The sequence below is a fragment of the Cinclus cinclus genome, chromosome 3 (genome assembly GCF_963662255.1).
Source record: "Cinclus cinclus chromosome 3, bCinCin1.1, whole genome shotgun sequence".
Taxonomy (NCBI): Eukaryota; Metazoa; Chordata; class Aves; order Passeriformes; family Cinclidae; genus Cinclus; species Cinclus cinclus.
Genome location: NC_085048.1, coordinates 115,746,853 through 115,771,638, shown reverse-complemented (window position 1 = coordinate 115,771,638; position 24,786 = coordinate 115,746,853). Strand labels below are relative to the sequence as shown.

At 44.3% G+C, this 24,786-nt stretch overlaps 1 protein-coding gene across 3 annotated transcripts in view; it reads left to right on the top strand.

The window, feature by feature from the left end:
• The first annotated feature begins 874 nt into the window (after positions 1–874).
• ATL2 (atlastin GTPase 2) overlaps positions 875–24,786 on the top strand; it is a 38,076-nt gene continuing 14,164 nt past the window's right edge. For 2 of the 3 annotated variants that reach the window (XM_062490691.1, XM_062490692.1), the window contains exons 1-2: positions 7,823–8,762; positions 20,237–20,514. In XM_062490691.1, coding sequence (XP_062346675.1) covers positions 8,564–8,762; positions 20,237–20,514 — 477 coding nt within the window. In that variant the 5' untranslated portion in view covers positions 7,823–8,563. Of the gene's footprint in view, positions 1,005–7,822; positions 8,763–20,236; positions 20,515–24,786 lie in introns of those variants that run through there. The other variant, XM_062490693.1, reaches the window with a different exon arrangement.

Sequence of the window (24,786 nt, the reverse complement as noted above, 5' to 3'; positions counted from 1 at the left end):
AGCATTCTCTAATGACGCACAGCAACTTTTAGATCACCTGTGTGACAAACGAAAGCAGTTTTGAATCTGAGAGAGATGCCCTTGGGCATCTGCCGAGGACCAGGAAAAAAAAAAGCATAGGAAACCAAAATTGCCTGTCTATGGGGCTGAGATCTTTGCCGAGGTGGTGAGGTAAACATCGGGCAGCCTGGGCAGGAGCGAGCAGGGTGCTCCTGCATGTGGGCAGGGCACAGGAATGGGCGCTGGGAAGAGGGAGCCAACGGGAGGATCTAGCTGCAGAGTGGGCAGGGGCTCGGGGAGCAGCACATCCTCCAGCGCCTGCTGGCACTGAGCAGAGGGAGGAGCGCTCCAGCTGGAAGAGGTGGGAAACTGTGAGTAGATTAAGTCCCTGAGTAGTAGGACTGTGGTACGGCAGCCTGGGTGTTTTTCAGAGAAAAGCAAGACGCCTTGTAGGGCTTTTCCCAACTCTGGGAGGGTACGTGTTTGCCTCTGGGAAGGAGCCCGAGATCCAGACGGATTTCCCAGTGGGAGTCTGTTAGGACATCTCAGAGCCTTAGTGACACGGCTCCCTTGGTGGCGTCTGGTGGGAGGGCAGCTGACCACTGCCTGCCCTGGCTGTTCCCAGTGCTAGCGCTGGTTTACCACTGCAGAGCTGACCTCTCCTTGCTTCCCCAGCTTTGTTCCTTGGGAAGCCCTTGGGTGGTCCTAGCAACTGCAGCCAGAGGGTTGGAGGTGCCTTATTGCTGCGGACAGGGCGGGTTTCAGAAGAGCCACCTTTATCTCACAGCTCCTGAGCTGCCTGCAGCCCTGCACAGTCTGGAAGGAGGAGTGGGAATCACCTGGTCACTAGTTGGGACTCGACAGCCTGGAGCAGATGAGGAGACAGGTTGTTAAGCGCAGGAGCAACAATGGAGACGTCTCCAGCTCATCCCAGGACCCTCAGCCCTCCAAGGTGGGACGTGGCTCTGTTCCCCAGCCCAGGAGTGGTGCTCAGTGTGCTCCAGGTAGGTGTTTGGCTGAAGGATTTGTCATCATGCCGATTAAACAAATCCAACTGCATTGCACAGGTTAGCTGATGAGGATTGAAAAACACTTCCTACGAAAAGGCATAAAGGACCCAAGTCTGATTCAGCCTTTCCTGGTGTCCAGGGGGGTCAGGACCTGGCCAGTCTCCTGCCGTGATGTGATGCCTGAAAGCCGGGGGACATTGTGGTGGCTCTGCTTCTCTTCCAGCCGCAGGAAGGGACAGCTCTCCACGCAGCGTGGCTGATCAGCCTTTGTCCCACTGCATGGGTGACACTGGTGGTGTTGGCCGGCCCCAAGTGGGTTTGGGACAAGCTTGGGACAGTAGAGTTTTAAGAGCAGCATGGCCAAATCCAGGAGAAGATGTTCCCTGTACTACAAAACTGTGACTTTGGTGGCTGAATGGACTACTGGCCCAGCTGGCACTCGTGGGTCAGGTCCTTCTGCTCCAGCAGTCCCTTCCCACCACAGCCTGCCTGTGGTTTGCACAGTCGTTCCCAAGCTCCTTCCAGGCCAAGTTCCACAGCCAGATAAGCAGTTTCAGTCCTGACTCCTTTCCTAGCCTGGCTCAGAGGAGTGTAGCTGGGAGTGCAGTGGAGATGGGAACCTTTGCAAGCAGGAGAAAACATGTTCATAGCAAAATCCTCAGCTCAGAAAATGTCTCCTTCCTTCCTTCAAACATAAGGGGACAGAATTAAGGCTGAGATTTCTGACCTGCAAGTTCTTGACTTCTGCTCTCACATTACAGCAGCAGCAAATCCTGTTGCATGAAGCAGAAATCTATCTCTCTGAACACACGCTATTTCAAACTCTTCTCTGCATAAACTGTTCCAGACTTGACCAGGAACAAGGCTGTTTACTAACAGCAGAATTAGGAAACTTCTTTAGTATTGCGGCGTTTTTCCTAACTTTTTTTTCTATTTTAAAATTTTTTTTAGTTTGTATATTGAGCTACGGAAGCTTAAATTTGTCAGCTAACAGTGTTTCTAGCTTTCAATGTGTTTTACTTCAAGTTATTTCTCTCTGTCAGATTGCAGAAATATCTCTGTAGTACCTCTGCAGAGTACAGAGTGTGCTCTGCTGGAATTCCTTGTGGCAGAAAGAAAGGTTTTCCTTCACTTGGTACGAGGTTAGAAGGACAAGTAATGGCACACTCATTTCCACCAAAAAAACGGAGGATATTAAAGGCCAATGGCAACATTTTTGGTTTTTATCCTAGCATTCATATGAGCACTTTGGTACAAAGGGGTTGAATCTTGCTTCCATTTATGCTGATGTAAATCTACAATAATAAAGTTCTTTCACAGAACTGCATATTTTATTAATCTAAGTGTCATAACTAGAATTGAATATATTATAATAGTTTGATCATTGTATCCTTCTGCAGTTCTCGCTTGGTGTGACTGCAGCGTATTTTAGACATTCTAATTTGTTTTTCATGTGTTGTAGATTTTAAACTTCGAGACACAAGGGCTGCCAGTGTAACCACGGTAGGAGGTGTCATGAACCCCTGTGTTAGGAAACCCCTTATGTGCTATTTTGGTAGTAAAGGAAAGCAAGGTTTGGAAGCAGTTTTAGTTGCTTCCATGATAGTTAGTCCATTTTTTACTTTGAAAATTTCTTCTGAGCTTTCCCTCCACCTTTGTTTTGGCAGAACCAAACCCTGTTTGCTGTTGCAGATTGTAGTCACTTACAAGCTGCCTCTCCACTACTAAGTAAGTCAGCACAGATAAAAACTGAGAAAAATGCTTTCTGCAGAGAGCATTGCCATGGTGAAGTGGGGTTTTGCAAGCCTGTTGGTCACTTCACACGATGATTTATTGGACATTGTGTTCTTCTAACAAGTAACAAGGTCATACTGACCAATTTGCCTGTGAAGGTTTACACAGCCTTTAGCAATACGAAACCTCACAGACTTAAAAACTTCATGCAGTAAGGGCAGCTCACTTTCACAGCTGGCCTTTTAAGAGGATGAAGCAAGGTCAGTTCGGATTGAGAGGAAACAAGGACCCTTGCAAACCCCAGAGACAGCAGGAATGTTTGGATCCTTGGAAACTTGTGTGGCTTTGTGATTGAGAGCTGTCCTCCTGCGCGTTTGCAGCCCCCGTGCAGCAGCAGTGCTGGAGTGAGGAGCTGGAGTTAGGGCTGGAAATGCAGAGCGGTCCGGTCGCTCTCCTGGCTGTCCCCAGGGCCCAAAAGGGTGAGGGTGGAGGTGGACACCAGCACACGGCTGACGGTCGGGCTGTGTGCTCTACACGAGCGAGCTGCGGCCGAGGGAGGGAGTGAGGGACCCGCTGAGGGATGAGGAGATGTTCTGTGCGGCCTGGGGGCTCCTCACCCCTCGCCCCGCTGCTTCATGTCCGCGGGACGCCGTGAGGGAGGCACGGGCCCCACAGCATAGCCCGGTGACGGGGCCGGGCAGCGGGGCCTGTCTGTCTGTGTATCTATCTGTGTGTCTGTGTGTCCGTCCCTCACGCCGCCCGGCCTCGCAGCGCTCCCCCCCTTCCCGCTGCAGCCCCCGGGGGTGGGGTGGGGGGGCGGCCCCGGCCCCGCCCCTCCCCGCGCGAGGCCCCGCCCCGCGCGCCGCCGGCGGGCGATAAAGGTCTCGCGGCGGAGCTCTGACGTCACGGGGAGTTAATTTTAAACTCGGACAAGATGGCGGCGAGGGACGCGGCGCGGCGCGCGGGCCCGGCCCGCCACCGGCCCGCCCCGGCAGGTAACGCGGCCCGGCGGCACCGGCACCGGGGACGGCGGTACCGGCGGGGCTGTGCCCGCGGTGGTCGGCCAGGAGGGCGGGGCCGGGCGGTACGGCGGCGCCGGGGAAAAGGCACCCCGTGTCTCCCCCCTCCTCAAAATGGCGTGGGCGGCCGCCCGCCCCCGAGGGGCGGCGGGGAAACCGCGGCGAGGGCCCCTGCGCCCGGCCAGGCGTCGCGGTCACCCCGGTTTCCCCGCGCTGCGGCCGGGGCCTCCCCCGCTGCGGTCGGCGGCCCGTGCCGGAGCGGGGGCGGCCCGGGGACCACTGTCGGTGACCTTATTCCCCGGTGCGGTGCGGCCGGGTTTCACCGTGTGTGCATCAGCGCCGTGAGGAGCGGGGAGCCGCGGCCCGGAGGGGGCCCAGGGGCCGCGGGGCGCTAGCGTTGCACAGTGCCGGGACCGGAGCCAGATAGCCTGGAGGGCGCCGACTTTTCCCGGGGCCGCGTCCGCATGCGGAGGGAGCAGCTCGGGGAAGGAGGTGACTGATCCCTGTCGGCCCGGCCCCCACATGGAGCGGGTGCGCTCCGCTGTCAGCGCTGCTCTTGCCTGTAATCTATCCCCTGGTGGGGATGGGACATGGCTTTGGCTGGGTGTTTAGCCTCGGGTGTGCTGGAGTCTGCGCAGTGTGGTTCTTAAAAGTATGGTTATTTCTCAGGAGCTGCTTAGAAGCTCAGAGCTCGTAGCGGTCTCCCTGCCCTACGCTTGGCGAGGGGGCACCGGGGACTTGTGAGGGTTGTACTGACTCGAACGCCGAGCTGGATCATGTGAGGTTTTTAGCCCTGCACTGGAACACTGCACTATTTTAACGTCTTTGTTGTGTAACTCTCACTTAATTTGGAAGCAGAACGATTGGACTGGGCACAATTAAGCAAAACCTAGCAGATGCCATGTGCCACGATTGGTTTCAATTGCTTGATTTGCAAGCCAGGTAGAGATAGGGCAATCTAGCTGTGCTATAAACTGGGAGATACGGAGCGACAGCTCGCCTGGCTTGATTTACAGGGAGGAAAAGGCAGTGCTTCTGAGCATCAGGAAAAGTTTGATTGTGTTTGGCAGCATTGCAATTTGAATAATTTAAAAGAGCCCGGAGATCGAAGTTGATTATATGGTGCTGCTTTACTGCTCAAGGACTGGTCTCTCTCCCACCCAGCACTGCTCAGTTTTCTTTGATTTTTAGTTTTCTGCGGTTTTGCCACTGTGTTTTTTAATAGTCTCAAAGCGTTAAATTATTGCATGGTTTTCTCAAGGTCGTAAAAGTGCCAGCACACCTGCAATAAATGGCCTTTAATTAACTGTGTCATCATTAGCAGTGGAAACATGCGCATGTCATTCTTAGTTGCTTCTGAACTTTAGTCGTGGAACTGAATGGTGATAGGGTCTGTGCCTCCCTGCAGAAAGAAGGGCTTTCTGTACAGTGAAATGAGGCAGAGGGATAGGCTGGAATAGTTCAAGAGCAGCAGTGTAACAGGAGATGCCCTTAACTCCTCTTGTACCATTACTGAGTGTTGCTTAACAGCTGTTACATCCTAGCTTACTCTAAAATCAATAATGGTGTTACAGCACCACCTCAAATAATAGCACTAGATTTTTGTTTTTTTCAGCTGGAGTTATTTTGAAAGCAGGGGGTAAAGTTGAAGAAGGCTGTGTTCTTTCCTTTTTGCGTTCACTTAAAACCTAGCAGAGAAACAATTCTAGCACAGAACAGTTTTACTTGAATTGTTGTTAAAAGCGTTGTTTTAAACCTGACAGTCTGTCCTGGTTTAGGAGGCCAGGCAGCTCTTGTTCCTGTTGGATGCACACGAATGCTTGAGTCACATCTTAAAAGAGTCCTAGTGCTTCTTAGGTACCTTGTGTCAACTTGCAGTCCCTGTGGTTTGCTTAAATATCAGTGATCGATATTTGCTTACTGATGGTACTAATGAAGTAGCACTGACTGGAGCAAGGTGCTGTGATAGTTGAGGAATTGTTTTCTGTTCCTGCCCTAATAATAGAAGGGACACTGCCTCATGCTGGCCAGCCTGGACAGGAGCAGGTCTGTTGGGGGGAGAAGGGCTGGGGATTTTCCTCTGGTGTAATAGAAGAGCACTTATCCCCTGCTGGCCGCACCCTATCGTCCCTAGCTTTGGGTTTCCCAACTTCCAAACCAGATGAAATAGGCAGATGGGAATGCAGGTGTAAATTCTGTGTCCTTGTTGGTTTGGTAGTGTACCACAGTGGAGTTGGTCTCCAGTGCCAGCACCAATACAGGCTTCACTTCAGCACTGTAATATAAGTACTTTTAACTTTGTGCCTGTTGTTAGTAGGCTGTTCTACATCTTATCGCAGTCCATGGAAGTTTCAAGGACATTCATAAGGAAAACTGCTGATTTTCACCCAAATACCACCTTACATAAGTTAGGTTTGAATTTGCTTTTGTTGTTGAATTGTGATTATGAGCAGACCTCATCCAAGGGATGATTTTTGATATTCATGGCAGTCTTTGAATGGGGAGTTTTAAACTTTTAAATCAGACTGATTTGTTGCTTTGTTTTTAAATTAATTTCATTTATTTTTTTCTCTACTGCTGCTGCATACTGTGCTTACAGTGTGATTTGCAGCTGCCTGGGTGCACTTTTTCCAACTTTTTGCTAAAGGCTGCATTTACTTCTTAAACTTACTATACTAATGGTTAGTATTTTAGGTTTTGTCTTTAACCTCAATTATCTAAGGTGAGCGAGGCATAAAAAATATTTTCTAAGTTTCTGCATAGGCAGATGTGCTGTATTTGCCATTGGTCAACAACTGAAAAATTTCAGAAATGCTTATATATGGTGATTCTTTAGACTTGACTCTTGTTGAAGTATGACTGGGTTTCTTTTTTTAAAACATTTTTCAGCAACCTGAACTTCCTGACATGTCCTGGAGGAGAGAAAGAAGTAGCTTTCCTTGGTTTTGGAAGGTTGTTCTTGATATGATACAAAGAGTCATTATCTAACCCTGTAGTTGATTTTTAAGGTCATGGTGCTGTGTAGGGAGTTAAGTGAATACATTTCTGGAGTTGGGATTTGTGTCTGAAAGACCAGAGCAAGCAAATGAGCAAGTTTTAGATATATGTGAAAACATGGCTCACATTGATGTCTGCTGTTTCAGTTAGCTACAAAGAAGTTAGTGATAAGAAACGAGTGATGTCTTTTAGGATAAGGATTATAATCAAGGTATTCCTAGGAGCAAATAAATGCATAATAGGAGCTTGTGTTCTGAGAGTATTGGTGACTTACTTGCCTGACCTTTAGCTTCTTTTTATTTCTGAAATAATGCATTCTGTGTAGTGTTAATTTCCAGGAAAACAAGATTTCATGTGCTTGCCAAGCTTTTTGAAACATTTGAATATAAAAGTTGGAAGAACATTTGAAGTTCCTTCCTTCAACTCCCCAAGTTGGTGTGTAACTGGAGTTCTTGCTCTGCAGCAAAGCAAGGAGCACACTGTCCCCCTTTGTGTTTGGGAGGGAGCCCACATCCCTGTTCCAGGGCCATAATTATCTTTACAGGACATGTAAGCGTGTGAACATCCTCCCAAAGTTAGCTATTCAGTTTGTCTGGAATCTGTCACCAAGAGTTTTGACTGTTCCATGGGAATGTTACTCCTCGAAGTAACAAGACTGGTTTATATCTCATTTTAGTGTGAGAATAGTAGATCTTTGAAGCTATATAAGTATCTCCTCCATATAAATAAAGAGAGGGAGGGAAAAAAAAAAAAAGCTGTGCTCACTTTTTTTATGGTTAGTGGCTGGCTTCTCTTTAAGGTTGGAAAAACTTTAAGTAGAATGTTTGCCACCAAAGATTTGGCACTACTGAGCATCCATATCAGTCCAGAAGAAGTTACGTGAGTAAATGCAGGTAAGCTGGATACTGGAATTCCTGTCTGATGCCCACTTGATGAACTTACAGCAGGACTAATAGGAAATCAGGTACAAGGTCAAAGAGAAGTCCATTTGTGCCTTTGCAGAAATGATTTATGAGAAAACAGCTTAATTTGAGTGGCCCTGCTCTTGTCTATCATGGAGGAATAGGTGAGAGGACTGGCAAAAGTCGAAGACCACATAAAGTGTCTTTTAGGGAAGGATTTTTTTTCTCACAGCTTGGTTACTTAGCCTCTATTTACACTCTGTGTGAGGGAAATTCTGATACGCTTTACTAGGAGGGGAGATGTCTCATGTAGTTTGTTGTTTTGTTTTTGCTTCTTTTTTTCTCCTAGGTGTATTTTCAGCTTTATTTTCAGTGCAGATGATGAGAGAATGATGATTGCATTTTCAGCCGTATATATTGGTGATTTTTGCATGGCAAGGTGAGATTTGCTACTGCAGGTCATGACGGGTTTCTCTTAACGGACTGGAATAGAAGCCAAAATGTTGAAGACTTGAACTGATAAGATGTTGTACAGATTGTAGACGTGGAGTGTAGAATGCAATTTCCAGTGAATCAATATTTGAGGGTAGAAGTTAATTTGCTCTTATGCAGTCGTTGTTTCAGTGGCATCAAAATCAGGTTCCAGTCTGTAGTTAGTCTAAAATTATAATGCTTTTATTTACCCATTGTCACCTCAGAGCTAAGCATGTTGAATTTACAATTTCTTACTGGTCTCAGTAAAATATTTGGAATGTCTTTTAGAGCAACGTATTGGATAATGCCTCCAGGATAACAAGGTGGCTTTTTTTTTTCTTTTTTTTCCCTTGGATTGAAAATTGCAGAAACTTGTTGGAGAACATGTGTCAGCTGCTTGTACTGATGTGTTAGAGCTGCTTTCCCTATGTTGTGCGTACTTGGAAAAGTTGTTCTCACCTCTTATCTCCTCCAGCAGGGTGGTACTGCTGAGTGGAAGAATAAGTGCAGTTATTTTAGCTGTTTCTTTAAACCCAATCCTGTGATACTACTCCCTGCAAACTTGCTGTCTTGTTCCCTTCCTCAACCACTTCTGCATGAAAGAAAGAGTCTTCTGGCTTTTGCTAGTAAGTGTTCGTTTGCCTTGGTCCATGTGGTGTGATCTACTTTGGGAACTGTAAACTTATGGGAAATAAAAAGGTTTAATCCATCAGTCCTTTGCCTAATATGGGAATCATCACAGCCCTGATTTCAGGGGAGGAACAGTCACTTGAAGTATGTGAACTCCTAGGCATGGAGACAGAAGCCTTGGCCTCCTTTAATGTACTGCTTAGACGTAAAATAATGGTGAAAATGACTGCTATAGAAAATGAGGTTAAGGCTCTTGATAGAATCAAATCACTTTTTTAAAGCAATAAATCATCTTGCTTTTAAGAGAACTAAGTTTCTTAAATACTTTGTAATCCTGAACTAAGGAGCAGTGTTTAAGATTTTAAACATTGGCTTGAAGCTGCCCTCAAAGCAGTTAACACTTATCTTACTAGGGAGTGGAGTCTTAAGCTTGTCATTAGGATAGGAAGGGAATGCAGTTAAAATTCTTAAAAGGAAATCTTTCTAACTGCTGGTATGTCAGGCTTGTTGCTAATAAATTGTTTGGAAAAACACAGTAAGTAATGATTTTGAGGGTTAGGACATAGAATTGGAGTATTTTCTAAAATTAGTAGTACTATGGAAATGGCTGCTGAAGATCTACATGTTATGTGCTGAGATTTAAAAGGCCAAAAGCCTTCCAAAATAAAATAATGCTGGTACAGACATTAAGAAATACTATTTCTGCTTTTAAACTTACCTCTTTTTAATAGACAAATGAACACACTATTTACTGTGCACATTTAGATAGCAAATGTGTTTAACTGCTTGTAGAACCTTCAGATGTTTTGAGAAATCCTGCCTGTTTGAGAAGACCATTGAGATGCAATTTGGTGCTTTTGAAGAGGTTGGAAGTCGGCTTGTGAAAGACTGAATATTATTCTTAGAGTCTTGTTCTAAGTACTTCGAGTTGCAGACATATCACTGTGTCATTAATCAAATATCAAGCCGAGTTGTTCTTTAGTCTAATCTCTTGTTGATTTATTTCTGTGGTGCATTAGGACTAGATCAAGCTCTTGTGAGCTTTGAAGAGGAGCACGCTGCTGTCTTTCTCTGTTTCAGTACATCTTACAATCCTAGCCTTTTCTCCCCGGAGTTTACTCTCTATACTGTAAGGAAAGATTTCATGGATCCTCCAAATGAGTACATTAAGTATGATCTACACTGTTGGTTGGACAGGAGTGCTAAAACATACAGACTGTAGAGTTGTGTTTGCCTCTTCCTTCTTCACCCAAGTGAAAGATGTATATTGAACCATTGTGGTCTTAGCATATGGTGGTCCTGCAGAAAAGCAGTTTGATTGTCCAGATGTATTTAGACAAGGTTGAGACTTGATGTAAAGAGAAGTAGTAAGCAGCGTTAGTAGTGAGATGTGTTTGCTCTTGTCGAGGTAAGTGTGGCTTACCTTACTACACCTGAGATTGCTGACTTCTTTCAGTTCTATACCTCTAGGCTTGACTGGGCAGCAGCCATCAATGTACACATGACAATGGCATTTCCTGTCCCAGGAAAATGTGCTTAAAAATCAAAAACACTTCAGTTGTTGAGTCTTGTTTTGTAGCAGTGGCTAACGTTTCTGTGGTAATAAGAGTCATAAATGATGTTGAAAATCCTTAGGTAAGTGGGTGAGCCTTGAGCCCTTTGAACATAGGAAGCTGCTTGTATGGAACTGAGATGCTGAAGTGTGAGTTAGGCTGTCCTTGGGACAGCTTAACTAGTGAGTTTGAAATCAGTGTTTTTCTGGTCTACTCTGTAGTAGGTCTAGCTCTTAGAAGGTGCAGTGTGTTCAGTAGTTGTGTTCAAGGAATACTCCCCCAGTGCAGGAAGGACTGTGCCAAGCTCGGGGTCTTCCCACCAGTCACACGTCCTGGCCCGTAATACTGACAAACTGAAACCTGTGGCAACCTCAGTTTCTGAGGGAAAGAAACCTTGTTCTTAAGTGAAGGTTAATAAATGTGTTGGCTACCCCAGCCTAAATCTGGACTTTCAGATAGAGACAAATCTTTGGCAACACGCAGTCAGATCCAGTTACAGCCCAGTTGTCTACTCATCCTTTGCAGTGTTATCACATATCACCAAGTCAGATCCTATGTGAATATGCTTCTTAACTGTACTTGTGAGTTTTGGGAGTCTGGAGAAATTTTCCAGCTGAACTGGTTTGTAGTTGTACAGAGCTGAACTTCTTTTGGCAGCAGTGCCCAGTGAAGTGGTTTGTGCCTCCCTGTCTGTGGAGTGCAGAGCACATCACTTGGTGTCCAAGATAAGCTGGTGCTGGACCTGGGATGGCAGTGCCAGCACAGAGGGCAGCAGCCCTGGGCTGGTCAGCAGTACAGCTGAACTGTGCCCTGCAGAGCAGGCTGCGTGGCTCTGCTGTTGGTTTCTCTTCAGTTCTAGCGCTCCTTGGATTCCTATGTGAAGTGATACAGTTTGTAGAAACTGCTTGTATTGGATTGCTTTCTCTTCTGGTTTGGCTTCTGTAGCCGACTTGACCCTAAGCAGCATTGGATATATGGCAGAATCAGCAGGAAAGGCAGTGTGGTGCTGGAAACGGGAGAGAGTGGGAGAGCCCCTGTGGGTGAGTGGGTGGTTAAGACTCTGCTATGCTATTGAAGCAGGTTTGAAGAGGCAGCAAGGAGAGGGGAGGAGGCTGTTACTGGCACTGTCCTCTTGGCAGAATTAACGTACTTTGGGCTGTTGCCTTAACAAGGGATTTGTGTGTAGCAGCAGCAGTGATGCCTGGCAGAGACTCAGGAGTTGTGGCAGTAGGGGTGGGGCTTTAAAATGTGTGGACTTAGGTATTTTATCAGTTATTAGGGGTTAATTGCAGCAAAGGGATATGGCAGCCCGGGTCTGTTTTCTTAGCAGCAGGGACCCTGATAAAAAATATTTTTTTTGTAGCTGTGGGAGAAAAATATCTTCCTCCAGTGAAAATAAAATTAAAAAAAATAAGCAAAATGTGATTTTTTTGTTGTTGTTTTTGTTGTTGCTGTTTCAATTCTCTTTTAACTGCCTTGTGTGGAACTTTTTCCTGTTTTGATCTGCATTGTTGATCTGGGTGTTAATTGTGTCGTCACATCTTGTGTTTCCCCTCTTAGGCTTCCCTTTCATCTGGTGGGTGTCAGTGACCCTACCAGGTTAAGAACAATTAAGAAGGGAGAAGGAGAAGAAACTGAAATGCTCCATGGAGTTGTCTGCAGGTAGTTACTGTATCAGTTTTGCAAGCTGTGTGATGTAGAGAAGACAGTTTTTAAAAGAAACCTACATTCTCTCTGTACTGCCCTTTTTTATATGAAATGGAGTGTAGAAGTTCGGGAATTCAGTGTTGGGAAAACTGGCTGGAAGGCTCTCTTTACTGCAGGAACTGAAAGAGGGATGGGAAGCTGAGTGTGAACTGAGGTTGGGCTGAAAGATCACTTTTGATTGGAAGCTTCATTGAATCGTTAAGGTTGGAAAATACCTCTAAGATCAGAGTCCAGCTCTTACCCTGGTGCTGCTGTGTTCACCACTAGCAGCCTGTCCCCACGTGCCACATCCACTAGATTTTTGGACGCTTCCTGGGCCAGCCTGTTCCAATGCCTTACCACCTTCCCCATAAAGAAATGTTTCCTAATATACAACCTAAACCTTCCCTGGGCACCATTTCTTCTCATCTTGTCACTTGTTACCTGGGAGAAGAGACCACCCCATACCTCACTACAGCCTTCTTTCAGATTATTGTAGAGTGCTACGGTCACCCTGAACCTCCTTTTCTACAGGCTGAGCTCCCTCAGCTGCTCCTGCTAAGAGTTGTGCTGCAGACCCTTCACCAGCACTTCAGGGTCCTTGTCTCAAGGTGAGGGGCTCAAAGCTGAACCCAGTGTTTGGAGTGTGGCCTCACCAGGGCTGAATATAGGTGGTTGATCACCACCCTCATCCTGCTGGCCACACAGTTGCTGCCATTCAGCTTGCTAAAAGCAGAGAAGTTTGAGCCTCTTTGGCGTACTGTGTTTCCTTATGTTGCTATTAGTGACTGACAACTTGTTTAGCCTGGAAATGAGTAGGAAACCTGACCCTTTGGCACACCTTCTTGTCCAGCCAAAGGAAGCACTCACTTTGCTTTCTGCTGAACTCTTCTGTGGCCCTGGTGCAGTTACATCTCAGTAGCTAAACCACCTCTGACTGCCAATCTAAAGACCAAACCTGGGGTAATTGCAGTTGGCATCTCTCACTTTATTCTTCTCACCCTGTTCTTGCTCAAAATACCAATTTAGGTTAGCTGCTCATTGTTTAAATTACTGGCTGTTGACATGAGGATACAAACAAGGTACATAAAGCACAGTTATGGCCTGAACCAATTAAAAATACTGGCTTCTTGAGTGAGCAACAACCTTAAACAAATAAATAAATAAATAAATAAACTCTGAAATACAAGCAGAAGGCTGCCTGGTTTGAGTGTGTGTGGCCTGCAAGGATCCAGTTAGCTTTCTGTGTTCTTGAGGAGCTGTCACTTACCATTTCCAGAGTTCAGGGTGAACTAGGCCATTGTCAGATCTGGAGTGCTCTCATTCCCATCCTCAAGAGCCTGCATGATGGATAAGAAAAGGTGAGCAAGAGGCCTTTTAGTGCTTTAATCTCCCCTTAGTGTTTTAATACAGCTTTCTTTGAGGGGGCTGGAAAAGTACTGGTGAATCTTACTGTGGGCAGAGATCCTGTTAGGACCTTCAGTGAGTGTGCTATTAATAGCTGATTTTTGGGCAGAGGGGAAGAAGGAGGAGAAACGTGCTTTGCCACTATCCTTACCCTGCACGATTTTTCTTGTAGCTATGGAGAAACATCTTCCTTACCAAGTTCATGATGTGCTTTCTAAAAAGCAGTCCTTTTATATATTTTTTTTACTTGCTGGGTTTGTACTGCTTCTGTCTTAGTCTCTGCTTATTGGCATTCTCTTGCTTGTATTGGCTGAGAAGAGCTGAATTTGAAGGTTGACTTTTTTTTTGCTACACATTTTCATTATATGAAATTTTCCTCTTGCTTTTTTGTCCCCATAAATGGAGAACACAAAATGCCAGCTTGCCAGTATTTTGTGTAGGGGAGAGCTGTCTGTTCCTGCATGCGTTCTGACACCATTCAGCACAGAAGCAATTTAAGGCACTTAGGAGTAGACAAGCCTACTGTTTGATTACTTGTGGTGCTTCAGAGGTATCTAGGTCATCAGAATATCTTCTTTTTTCCCCTTCCCTGGCAGAATTATAGCTTCAGGTGCTTCTCGCTTGGTCTCACAGTTTATGTAATAGTTCTGGATGTGTCCCTTGAACATCCCGTTGCCCTGAAGGAACACGGGGTGTTAATTGTGTCTTTCCCCCTGTACCCTGCCCCTACTCCTCCATCAGTCTCATTGGATGTCCAAACAAGTCTTTGGAACTTAGCTCATCAGTCCTATTTATAGCTGAAATATTCGAAACATTTAATTATTTCTGGCCTTAAAATGAGCTACTTGGCACTATTTACTAGTCAGCAATAAGAAAGCAGCCATGCATTAAGGTCTGTGGCAGCCCCATAGTTTCGTGTGAGTTTATGGCACAGAGTAGGACTGCTGGAAAAAGGGGAGGACGATTTTGTGGCTTAAATCTAGTGGGTTTTTTTTGTTTGTTTGTTTGTTTTTTTTTTTTTTTCCCCAGAAGATGTGTCCAAATAAGGTTTGAAGGTTAACATATTTTTTTCCTCTGCTCTGGAACTCGCTTTATGCATGCCTACACTTTCCTTCGTTCACTACACCAAAACAAACAAAAAAAATGTTTAAGCAGTTTGTCTCCTTTCTCTCCAAGGAAAATTTCCTACGTGTAGTGCTGTGAGAATGCCTTTCATTTAAATGCATTGCATCAGTTTCCTCATGATCAATTATTTTAAGCTTTTGATTCAAGCTGTGAACTCCCTCAGGGTGTGGAGGTTGAACAAAATTTCAAGCAAGATGGCTTGAGCTTGGTGTAGCTCACTTCAGTTTGCTTTTCACCATTCAGGTGATAGTGGGGAAGCCTGTCAAACATCTGTATTGAAATGTGAACAGGGGACTTGAGCTGCTGTTGGTGTGGAGCCGAATGTGTGGTGCTGTAGAGCACCCGGAAAAAGATTTCAGGGATGCTGTAAGCTGAAGTGTCTAGGGGTGCTGGAAGTTTTGATTTGAAGTTGACTTCCAGCAAAGTGCAGGTTTCTGTGTAAACAGAATATTAAGCTAAAAGATTTATGGCTTTATACTCTTTAAACTCCTTGTGACAGAGCAAATGGAAGTACTGATGAAGGACAGTTACAGTAATGAAAGTGACTTAAAACTAGAAAGCAGATGGGGGTTTAAATTTATTTTAATGTTCTGCTGCATTTGTGGGCAGTTGTGTTCAACTCACTATCCATAGAAGCAGTTGCTAATTGTGATTCAGTGCTTGTTGATCAAAAACCTGTACTGTATCTAAAGTCTAGCAATTAGTATATACTTTTTTTTTCCTTTAATGAAAGGATGTGGATAATGTGTTCAAAGAGTTCAAGCTGTATTTGGGTTGAAACTTAAAGGTAACTGTATTTGTACTTTCTGTTAATTAACGTGCTTAAAGGGAAGAACTTGCATATAAAGCAGGCTGTCTCTTCTTTTCATAGCATGCAGGTGTCTGAGTGTTTTCACTCGTGTTCTTATGCTGCAGGACAAGTAGGTCATCAGCTGCTGGCTGTGTACTTATGGGAAACAGGAATTAGCTTTTCATTTTACCTCACACTTTGAGAAATAGGTTATTTAGTGGGGTTTGTTCAGTTGAAATACTGTCTGCATACACAAGAAGCTACTGTTCTCAAAATCTGGCTTAGTATTTCAACAAATGGTGCTTGTTCTGGGTACTTAGCTGGTGAGAATAAATAGCAGCTCTGCTGTAGTTGTTACTGAGTGGGGTGAGGAGTTTATAGGGAAACTGAGTGGTAGTATCTTCCCTTGGCTATATTTGCTCCCATTCAAATCTGTCTGCTTCTGTGTCTTGCTGCACAGTGTTGCTTCTCTTGTGGCTCCCAGCCTGTTTGACCTGGGTTAGGAAGTGATCCGTGTCAGTCAGAACTGTGCATTAGCCCACAGTTTATAAGGCAATAATTCAGGTTGGAAGAATCCAAAATGACACGGGGACTGATTGGTGAACAGCCACAGTAATAGGTGTGAATGGATGGCAGACTTCACAGGCAAGCCCAGTTGATGACATTTTTGCATCCGTCAGCTCCAGACAGAGCAGCAGATACAGCCTTAGTCTGGAGTCTGTTAGTTCAGTACTACAGAAACTTCAAGGTCAGGTGAACATCTCGAAAAAAGAAAAATACAGCAGTGACTTTCTGGTCCTGCAGCACTGTGCTACAAGTTTTGGTGCCATATGGTTTGACAGATGAGAAATCTTATGTATGCGCTAAAAGCCTGAGGTTCAGATTTTCTGTGCACATGGGAATTTCCAAGAGCATGGTCATCAACCCCTTGAGTGAGTTGGGTGAATTTACCAGTCCCTAATCCTGTGGCAGGAGGCAGTGTTGCCTCTCTGTTGTGTGTGCAGAGGATGGAACATTTCTCTGAAACAACCACTCTCTGTGTGATTGTATTGGGGTGGTAACTCCATTACTGGGATGGAACTGGGCTTAGCAAAGTGTTGAAATGTGCTGTAAGAAACAACAAACAAAACCCCAAACCACAAAAGTCTGTTGTTTTGGTTGCCTCTGTAGCAGTACTGAAATGTATTGTCATGGAGACCTCTAAAGGGATGCTGCCATGAACTTTGCAAGTCCAAAGTACTGTCCAGCTGGCTAGGAAGATGTCAGGGTAGAAGTGGCTGTTCTGTGACTGGCAGCTCTTCTAAAGTTAGTACTCCTCTCTTTTATACTTGCTTTGCTGGGACTGGGCTATTGCAATAACCTAGAGCAGTCTGTGGAATTTAGAACAAATCAGCTTAAATTCTGAGTTTTAAGTAGTACGCCGTGACTGTGCTGGGGCAGGTGAGGAATGGGGGACGGCCAAGGGACAGGGCTTTGAGTTCTGAATTGCATAAACTTCTGGCCTGAGTTGACCTGACAGTGCTGTCAGCATGTTGATTTTATGAACCACTTTAAGAACTTCTGCAGTGCTTTTGCAGAAAACTGGACTGTGAAGGGGGCTGCTTCTTGTCCTGACCTTTGTTTCCAGAGGCTGCACTGAAAACAATTCTTGGAAGTGTAATATGACCTTTCTATGATACTGAAGCCTTCTAGAAAGGCTCCCTAAGTGCTGCGTGAGACGGTGACTAGCCAGAGTGGCAGGGTGAGCAGCCAGAGGGCAGGATAAAGGATCAGAAAAGGCTGTGACATCTGCCTAGGACACCTGAGAGGGTGGCATATGCTGATTATGCTGCTGGGATACGCTGTAGCACTTGTTCTATAGTTAACGTGCTGGACCTGTGCAATATCTGTCCTGGTAATTGCTAACTAGTTCAAAATCTTGAAAGGAGGAGTGCTCTCTGCCACTCAAGCATGAAGTTATCAAACCAGCTCTTCTGGATGGATCAAGTTGCTTTCACAGCTGTCAGCACTGTAGTTCTCCACCCTCTCAAGTGCTTGACTGATGGCCATGATGGTCTTTTCTGGAGGTAGGTTGGGACCTTTCAGATATATTAGGCTAGTTAGTCAAAGAAAAAAGCTAACAAACCAACCAAACAAACCCAACTTGGTGCTTTGGACTAGACTTCCAATTTTTGCTGGTAAGTGGAATCTAATAGGAGGTTGAGTAGGGTCTAGGATTAATCTTCTCTCCTGTTCCTTCTGAGCTAATGAGCTTCTGTGGTGCAGAATGCTGTTAACAAGATGTGAGCTTTTAATGGGCATATTGTGTGTAAGCTCTTGATAGTACTATCTCCATGTGATAGGGAGAATCTGCTTGTTTATAAATAACTGACGATAAAGGACCATTCCACTTGTTTGTTGGGAAGTCTCCTTGGCCTGAAGAGTTTTTGTGTGGCTGTGCTCTGCAGTGGCACAAGGACGTTGCTACAGCTTGAGGTCTTTGAGGTCTGGCAGGTTTTGATAACTTCCAGGTAGAACAGGATGGTTCATGTCAGGCTCCAAGTGAATGAAGGGAATCTGCAGGTATGGCTTCAAACCATTTTTCAGTCTGTCCTAGTTTACAGACCCAGTCCCTTACCACAGCTGAAGTGAAGTGTGTATTTAAATAAAAGAACAGGAGGCTGTTCCAAATAACCAAGTCACACTTGTTATCAGGGATGTACCTTGAAGCAGAGGCTTTGAAACATTGTGTGGACGTGTTTGCTAAAACACAGGCACCTCTTCTTAGAGCTGTCTGGCTTCAGTACTTTTTATCAGTAGAATATTCCCTTTATGTTTCTAGGCTGTGATGCTGAAAGCTTTCTTTCTGACTGTCAAAATCTTTGTCTCTCCATACCCGGGCTATCCTCCCAAGTTTTCTGGCCTCCAGAGGATCCTGCCTGTATTGGGCAAAGCCTATTTAGAAACTTTCAAAAAAGAGGAGAGGACTTGTTTCATATCTGGGAATTCAAAAGCTTTAGGCGAAAGGTGAGAGACTTTCCTGTGAAGTGGTGACTAGTCAGTGTCAATGTAGTTTGTATAGTTTGGTTGACAAACTGTTGACAGATTTTCTTTTGAGAGTTACTCTTTCTAGTTGTCAGGCCTGGTAGTATAATCAATTTTTTGGTCTGCTGTGTTAATCACTTTGAGTTAGGGTGATGCTGGGGACTGTTTTGCACACCCGCTCACCCACTTGAATAATGTTGGAGTTTAGTTCTAGCTGCTTAGGGTTTAAGCACTCAAGTGTGCTTCCTGTTCAAACCAAGTTCTGTGCAAACTTAATGTATTCAAGCCATTTTTTTTTCCCAAGATTTAATGCTGTTGGGCTTTGGGACAGCACAAGATTTGATGCTTGGAAGTGGAGACATCCTCTGTCATTTTTGCAATTAAATGAAGCGTTGTCAGAGCTGAGTAAGGAGACAGTTGCTGGAGAAACTAAAGGGTCACCATGTTACCAGTTTTTCAAATTCATGGTATTAACTTCAGTGTCTCGTTACATCCACAAATCTGGAGCCCTGTTCATAAGTCCTTTGAAACTGAGAATGGTATCTCACATATGAAGTCTGGCAGGAATGGCTTGGCACGTCCTGTGAGCATTGGCAGGTTCTTTGCCATGAACGAATGATGCTGTGTGCTATGGTGCCTCGTGGATGCATCCTGCAGGAGAACACTTCTTGTGGGCTGCTTCCACAGGAAATGTCTCTGTGGGCAGCACATCAATGGATTGGGGGTGGCTGTTGCCTTGTCTTGGAAATGGAAACATGACTAGAAGGACAGTGTACTGAAAATCATATGTGATAATCCCAGATAAGTAACTGGTAGGAAGGTGCCTTGATCAGGTTTGTGCACATGGACTTCCAACAGAGCATGGCAAAATGTAAATTGGGAGTGGGAGGCAATTCTGTAAGCACAAAGAAGCTTTCCAGATGCTTGCTGGGAAAAGTGGAGTCAGGAATGGTAGAGTTGATTTCTGCTGTGGGACAAACTTCATTGTTGTGGTGCCTGAGCATGAGAGGAGATTTCACCTTGGGTAGGCTAGTTTGGTTTTCTCTTCTGAAGGGCTGTGTTACCTTGTCATTCATTAGTAACTTTAATCTGAGTTGTAGTTTTTTCAGCTACTGTTTTATCCTGAAAGGGTATTAATTCTTAAATTGTGTATAAAATAGTCTCTTAACTGTTCTTAAAGAGTTGATACTTACTGTTACTAAATCTTGCTTAAACAGTGCATTGTGTGAAGAGTATGAAGCCAGAAACTATTCCAGTGTGGGTAGTTTTGTTGTTGTTTGTTTGTTTGTTTTCTTATCCCAGAAGTCTTGGGGCACGCACATGTTCAGTAGTTTGTCTTGCAAACTGGGAATGGGTGTTCTGAAGTCTTTGCTGTATTGGGGCTTGAAACAGTGTTGAAATTAGAGAGGAGTTTATTCATCTGGTGTTTGTTATCCTGGGCTTCCACAGATCCATGGTATTGCTTGTACCTGTTGGCAGAAAGCATTCATTTCCCCCGAAGCCCTTACAACAGTACAAGAAGGTGATGATCTAAAAATGCCCTTTTTTGGTTGTCTTTGGAGCTTGTTTGGAATGATAGTTTTTTTTTTTTTTTTCAAATGAAGGGCCCTTGACTTAAGATGCCTTTAAAAGGGGTTTTGAAGCTGAAAGTCAGTGTTAGGGTTTTTTTGTGATTCCTTAATGCATAGAGAAGGTCTGAAATATAGGCTATACACAAAGCTGATGAAAATAGGGAGCTACTGTTGACCTCTTTGCATTCCCAGGAACATCACCCTTGCTGCTGGAAATGTAAGCCCAGCTCAAGGTTTCACAATAAAAAAAAAAAAAAGGCTTTTCTTGCCCTAAGTTGTGACTTACTGATGTGTTCTCACCTGTCAATTTGCAGGTAAGCTTTATGAAGAAGAAGAGGACGATGCCCTGCCAGACTCAGATGCCCTGCCAGACTCAGATGATGAGGTGGAACTGGATAAACCACGCCCCATACAGATTGTCCTTGCTCATGAAGACGACCATAACTTTGAATTAGATGAATCAGCATTGGAAAAAATCTTGCTTCAGGAACATATTAAGGATCTTAACATAGTGGTTGTATCTGTAGCAGGAGCTTTCCGTAAAGGAAAATCTTTTCTGCTGGACTTCATGCTTAGATACATGTATAACAGGGTGAGTAATCTGGATTTTTCCTGCAGGAGAAAAGTACTTTGCTATTTTAGTAATTTCTCTTTGTGGTGTTAACTTGAGCATAAATATATCAGGTCAAAATTTTCTGATATATTGGGGGAGGGGGAAGTCAGCTACTCTGCTTCTGTACTGTGAAGAAGGGTATTTAAATGACACTTTTTCAGTGTACCCTATCTTGCAGTTATCAAGGGAATTTATTGGTGTCCCAGTGTAAGTGGACAGAACAAGAACTTGAATGATGAAGTGTGATGACATTCTATTTGAGCTTTGGGGAAGGGCTTTTCCAGGTTGCGACTTGGAGGAACCTTGCTTTGACTTCTTATCTCCTGAAATCATACTGTAGCTTTCACTTGCCCATTGTTGCAAAAATAAGTCTTAGCAGATAGCTGTTGGAGGGCTAAATCTGCTTTAATATGATGTGTGACAAATAGGAGAAAGTTTCCTGTGTGCTACTTGGAACGCATTTCTGAACGCAGTCCAGGAGCTCTTAAAATCCTTTTAAGTTATTGATTGATTAATGCCTGATGCAAAATTTAATTTCTTCTTGTAGTTTGTAGCTTTTGGCTAACGTTATCTTGTGACTACTATGCTTTGAACCCTTGGCTTCTATGGAGAAGGTGGAGTAGGGTCTTCTGTGAGCCATACGCATCTGCCTGTCACAGGCTGTGAGGTGTTTATTTTAGTCTGCATTGTGAATATTGACAGGTCAGTGTTTTGTTGCTTTTTGAGGCTCTTAGTAACCCAGAAGTGATTCCTTTTTTGGCTGCTGTTCTTTGGAGCTAATTTGTGCAAGCATGCTTGAGGGAAAATCAAGATGAGCCCTGCAGTTACAGGAAATATAGCAAATGAAGACTTCCTTCTCTCTATCCCAGTAGTGCCTGCTATTGAGTTCCTTTCCCTCATTTACCAAGAGCTTTGGAAGAAAGACCCTGAGAATGGGGGCAGGAGGAGTACAGAGTAGCAAGCTAGTACTCCTAACTTCTTGAGACTCTTTTAACTTCAGGAGGAGAAAAGTTTCATTTGATACGGATGGTGTTCAAAATTAACCAAACAATAAACCCCCCACCAATCCCTGCAAACAAAGAAAAGCACAAACTCTTATGTGCAACAATCTGGCCAAGATGCTGTGCTGGGTAGAGGTAGTGCAAGTTCCTTTTGAAAACGGAAGGGCTGGGTTGTAGGAAAATACTCCTAATTTTCAGATTGTGAGATAAAACAAATGTTCATATAGAAAAACAGATTCAAGTGCTGTTTCCTTGTGTATCAGGCTTCTCTGTTTCCTTTATCGTGCAGTCATTTTTCTCGGTTTTCTATAAATGTCCTTCAAAATAGCATTTGTTTCTCTTGGACTGAAGATGAAAGCAAGCTTGGCCATCTACTTTGACAACTGTTTCTTACCGAGAGCAGACAAATCTTGCTCTCCATGTGCTGCTTCTGGCCAGGCATTTCCATTCTCAAGATGCAGTGCTTGCAGACCCTTAGTTGAGCAGATCCAACTCACTGATGCATCAGAAGACACTGCACTTTGCTGAATTGTTTTTCTGCCAGCTCAGTGACGTAAATTGGCTTAGGGAAGGAGTTTGACAAGCATCAGAACTGCTGCAAACTGATTGATGGGATCTGGGGGTGATGGAGGATAAATGCTACGCCTCCTCTTTAGAGCACTCTTGAGTTGTATGAAGTCAAATGATACCCTCTGCTTATCCAAATTTAGTACAGGAGGAGAGATCTTGGTATAGTTTTATAGCGCTTAGTCTGAGCCCTCCATCTTTAGTCAGGCTCAATTGCAAGTCTGTATTTTTTGTGAACTAAATATTGCACAGAGTATTAAAGTGACTGCATTCAGCTCACGTGCCAATCAAGCAGTTTTGGGATGTCCTTTTATGTGGATTAACATGCATAATGGAAAACTTAGCAAAAAACCCTTTAGAATCTCATTTTCTTGTCTTATAGAGGTCCTGTGGAAAGTTGCCATTGTAAAAATCTCACTGGTGCCAGCTGAAGTCACAAGTAGGATTTTGGCATGGCAGAGGTTGATCACTGCCTTCAGGGATGTGGACATCTTGTGTCAAGCACTGATCCTTAGTGTTATGATTGCTCTTTTGAAATGGAGCAGCAGCAGTTGTGTAATCAGCAAGCTGCTGCAAGGATCCTGTGGTCTTAAGCTTTAGTATTGAATTGGGTGCAGCAACACCTGTTAGCTTAGATGTAAAAGTTGATTTTTTTGCAGGAGTGTCACCTCTTCATTTGGAATTGATCTTCAAGGTGTACTGCATATTAATGCACTAGACAAATAAAGCTGCATTGGGCTTTTCCTTAGTATGGAGTAAACTTAGAAAAATTACCCTTTGGGTGACTGAGATAAAACTGTAGAGCAGCTCCTAGCTTGATTTCAGGTAGGAGCCTTTTTTTCTTCCTCCCATCTCCTGAATATCTTTCAAGCCAACTTGGTGGATGGAAACTTAAAATCCTGAGCTTTAGCTAAGGTAACAAGCTAGGAGTGTTTCAAAGTGATGCAGAGGTCAGTCAGAGGCAGGCTTAAGTACATCCATAAGATGAAGCAACTTCAGCTGAAGTTGTGCTTGTTAAAACACCAAAGTCTCCTGTGATCATGTGTGAAATCAAATGAGGTGGTTATCTACTGCTCATTGAGGGACTTTTCAAACTGTTTGTGTAGTTTTGATCTGATTTGTTACAAATGGGAATATTGTCTGGACCAAAATGGGATAAAGTATTCTTGTATAAAAGAAAAATGCCACATACTGAATTACAGATCCTTTTTTGAAAAGTATAAAGCTGCACTTCACTGTACGTGTGAAATATGATACAGCATTGCCAAACTGTATCATGGAGCACTTGGAGCTTTCATTTCTAGAGTGATCTGTGGAAGCATCAGCATCTTCTGGGATAAAAAAACTACAGGGAAAAGCTGTTCAGGTTTTGCTTAGTGTCTCTGGTGGATATGTATGTGCCTATCAAAATAAACGAAAGGAAACAAAACCCCAAACATCCAAACAACTTACTGTGAAGGTCTGTAGAACTCTTTCGTTGCATACCTGTGTTCATTTTCTGAATTTTTGTCTGCTTATCTCATCTTAGTCTGATCCAAGTAGCAGAGCTGAGTGGTGCACTGTTAGCATTTGGGTGAATGCTGGTGCAGAACTGCTGGATTGCCTGCATGCTGCTACGCGTGAGGGAAGTGTGCAGGATTTTTTTTTTCCCCATCCACCTTTTGGAAATAAGCAGTTTCACTTAGTTGTTTCAAGTATTTTCATTCTGTACAGTCCCTGGCTACTCTTGCTGTGTTCTGAAATGTGAAGAAATGTCTCGAGCTGTTATCTGGAAACTGCCAGTGTGGAGTCAGCAAGGTAGAGCCTAGAAATGAATTGAGAAATCTCCACTTTGACCTTCTCAGTGGACTTTTTCCTGGCTGGTAATCTATTCTGGGTAGTTCAGGGCAAATTTATTAAATGTCTCTTATGCCACTTTGCTGTGTTGTAGCCTGTGAAAGAAAGGTTTATATACACTGAAATCTGAGGTGAAAGAAGTGGCAGGCAGTTAACACTTTAACTGATGAGAGGGCTACAGAAAATCCTATCAAACTGAGACTTCCTTGGGGTGCCTGCTCATGTTCCTTACTTGCCAGGGCATGAACTACATTTCTGGGTTAGATGTGCTCATGTAATGGCTGGACTCTTGTGGGGTGAGCTGCTGCTCTGCATTGCCTGTCCTTGAAGACCTCTTCACAATTCTGTCAGCCAGGAATGTTAGTTGCCAACTGTACTCACCTCTCAGATAGCTTCTCAATTTTAATATGGGTGGGTTGATTAACATATATCAAACTCCTTACCTGACCTCGTCTCTGTGACTGGCAAGTGTAGATTGTAAATCTTCTGGCTGTTGTCTGTTTTCTGTGGCTTCTGCAAGATGTCATTGGGAGTCTTGTACTGGCTTCTGTTAGTGCAGGGACTCAAATGCTTAGCCAGCTGTTAGTGAGGGGGAATGGAGAGGATTCATTTAAGATCAGGTCCATTGCTGGGGTTTAGCTGTTCCTGAGTTGAAATATCTGCTGTTGTGTTTGAGCAGAGTTTTCTCAACTGTGAGAGTGGAACTGGTGGACAGGAATATGCTATTCTCAATACCTCTGAGTGCTTGAGACTCAAAAACTGTGCACATTTTAGTGACTGAGAAGTTGTGCAGCCACTGAAATGCCATGGTGTTGCTTTGTGGATGATCTTAAAACGAAGCAGAGTA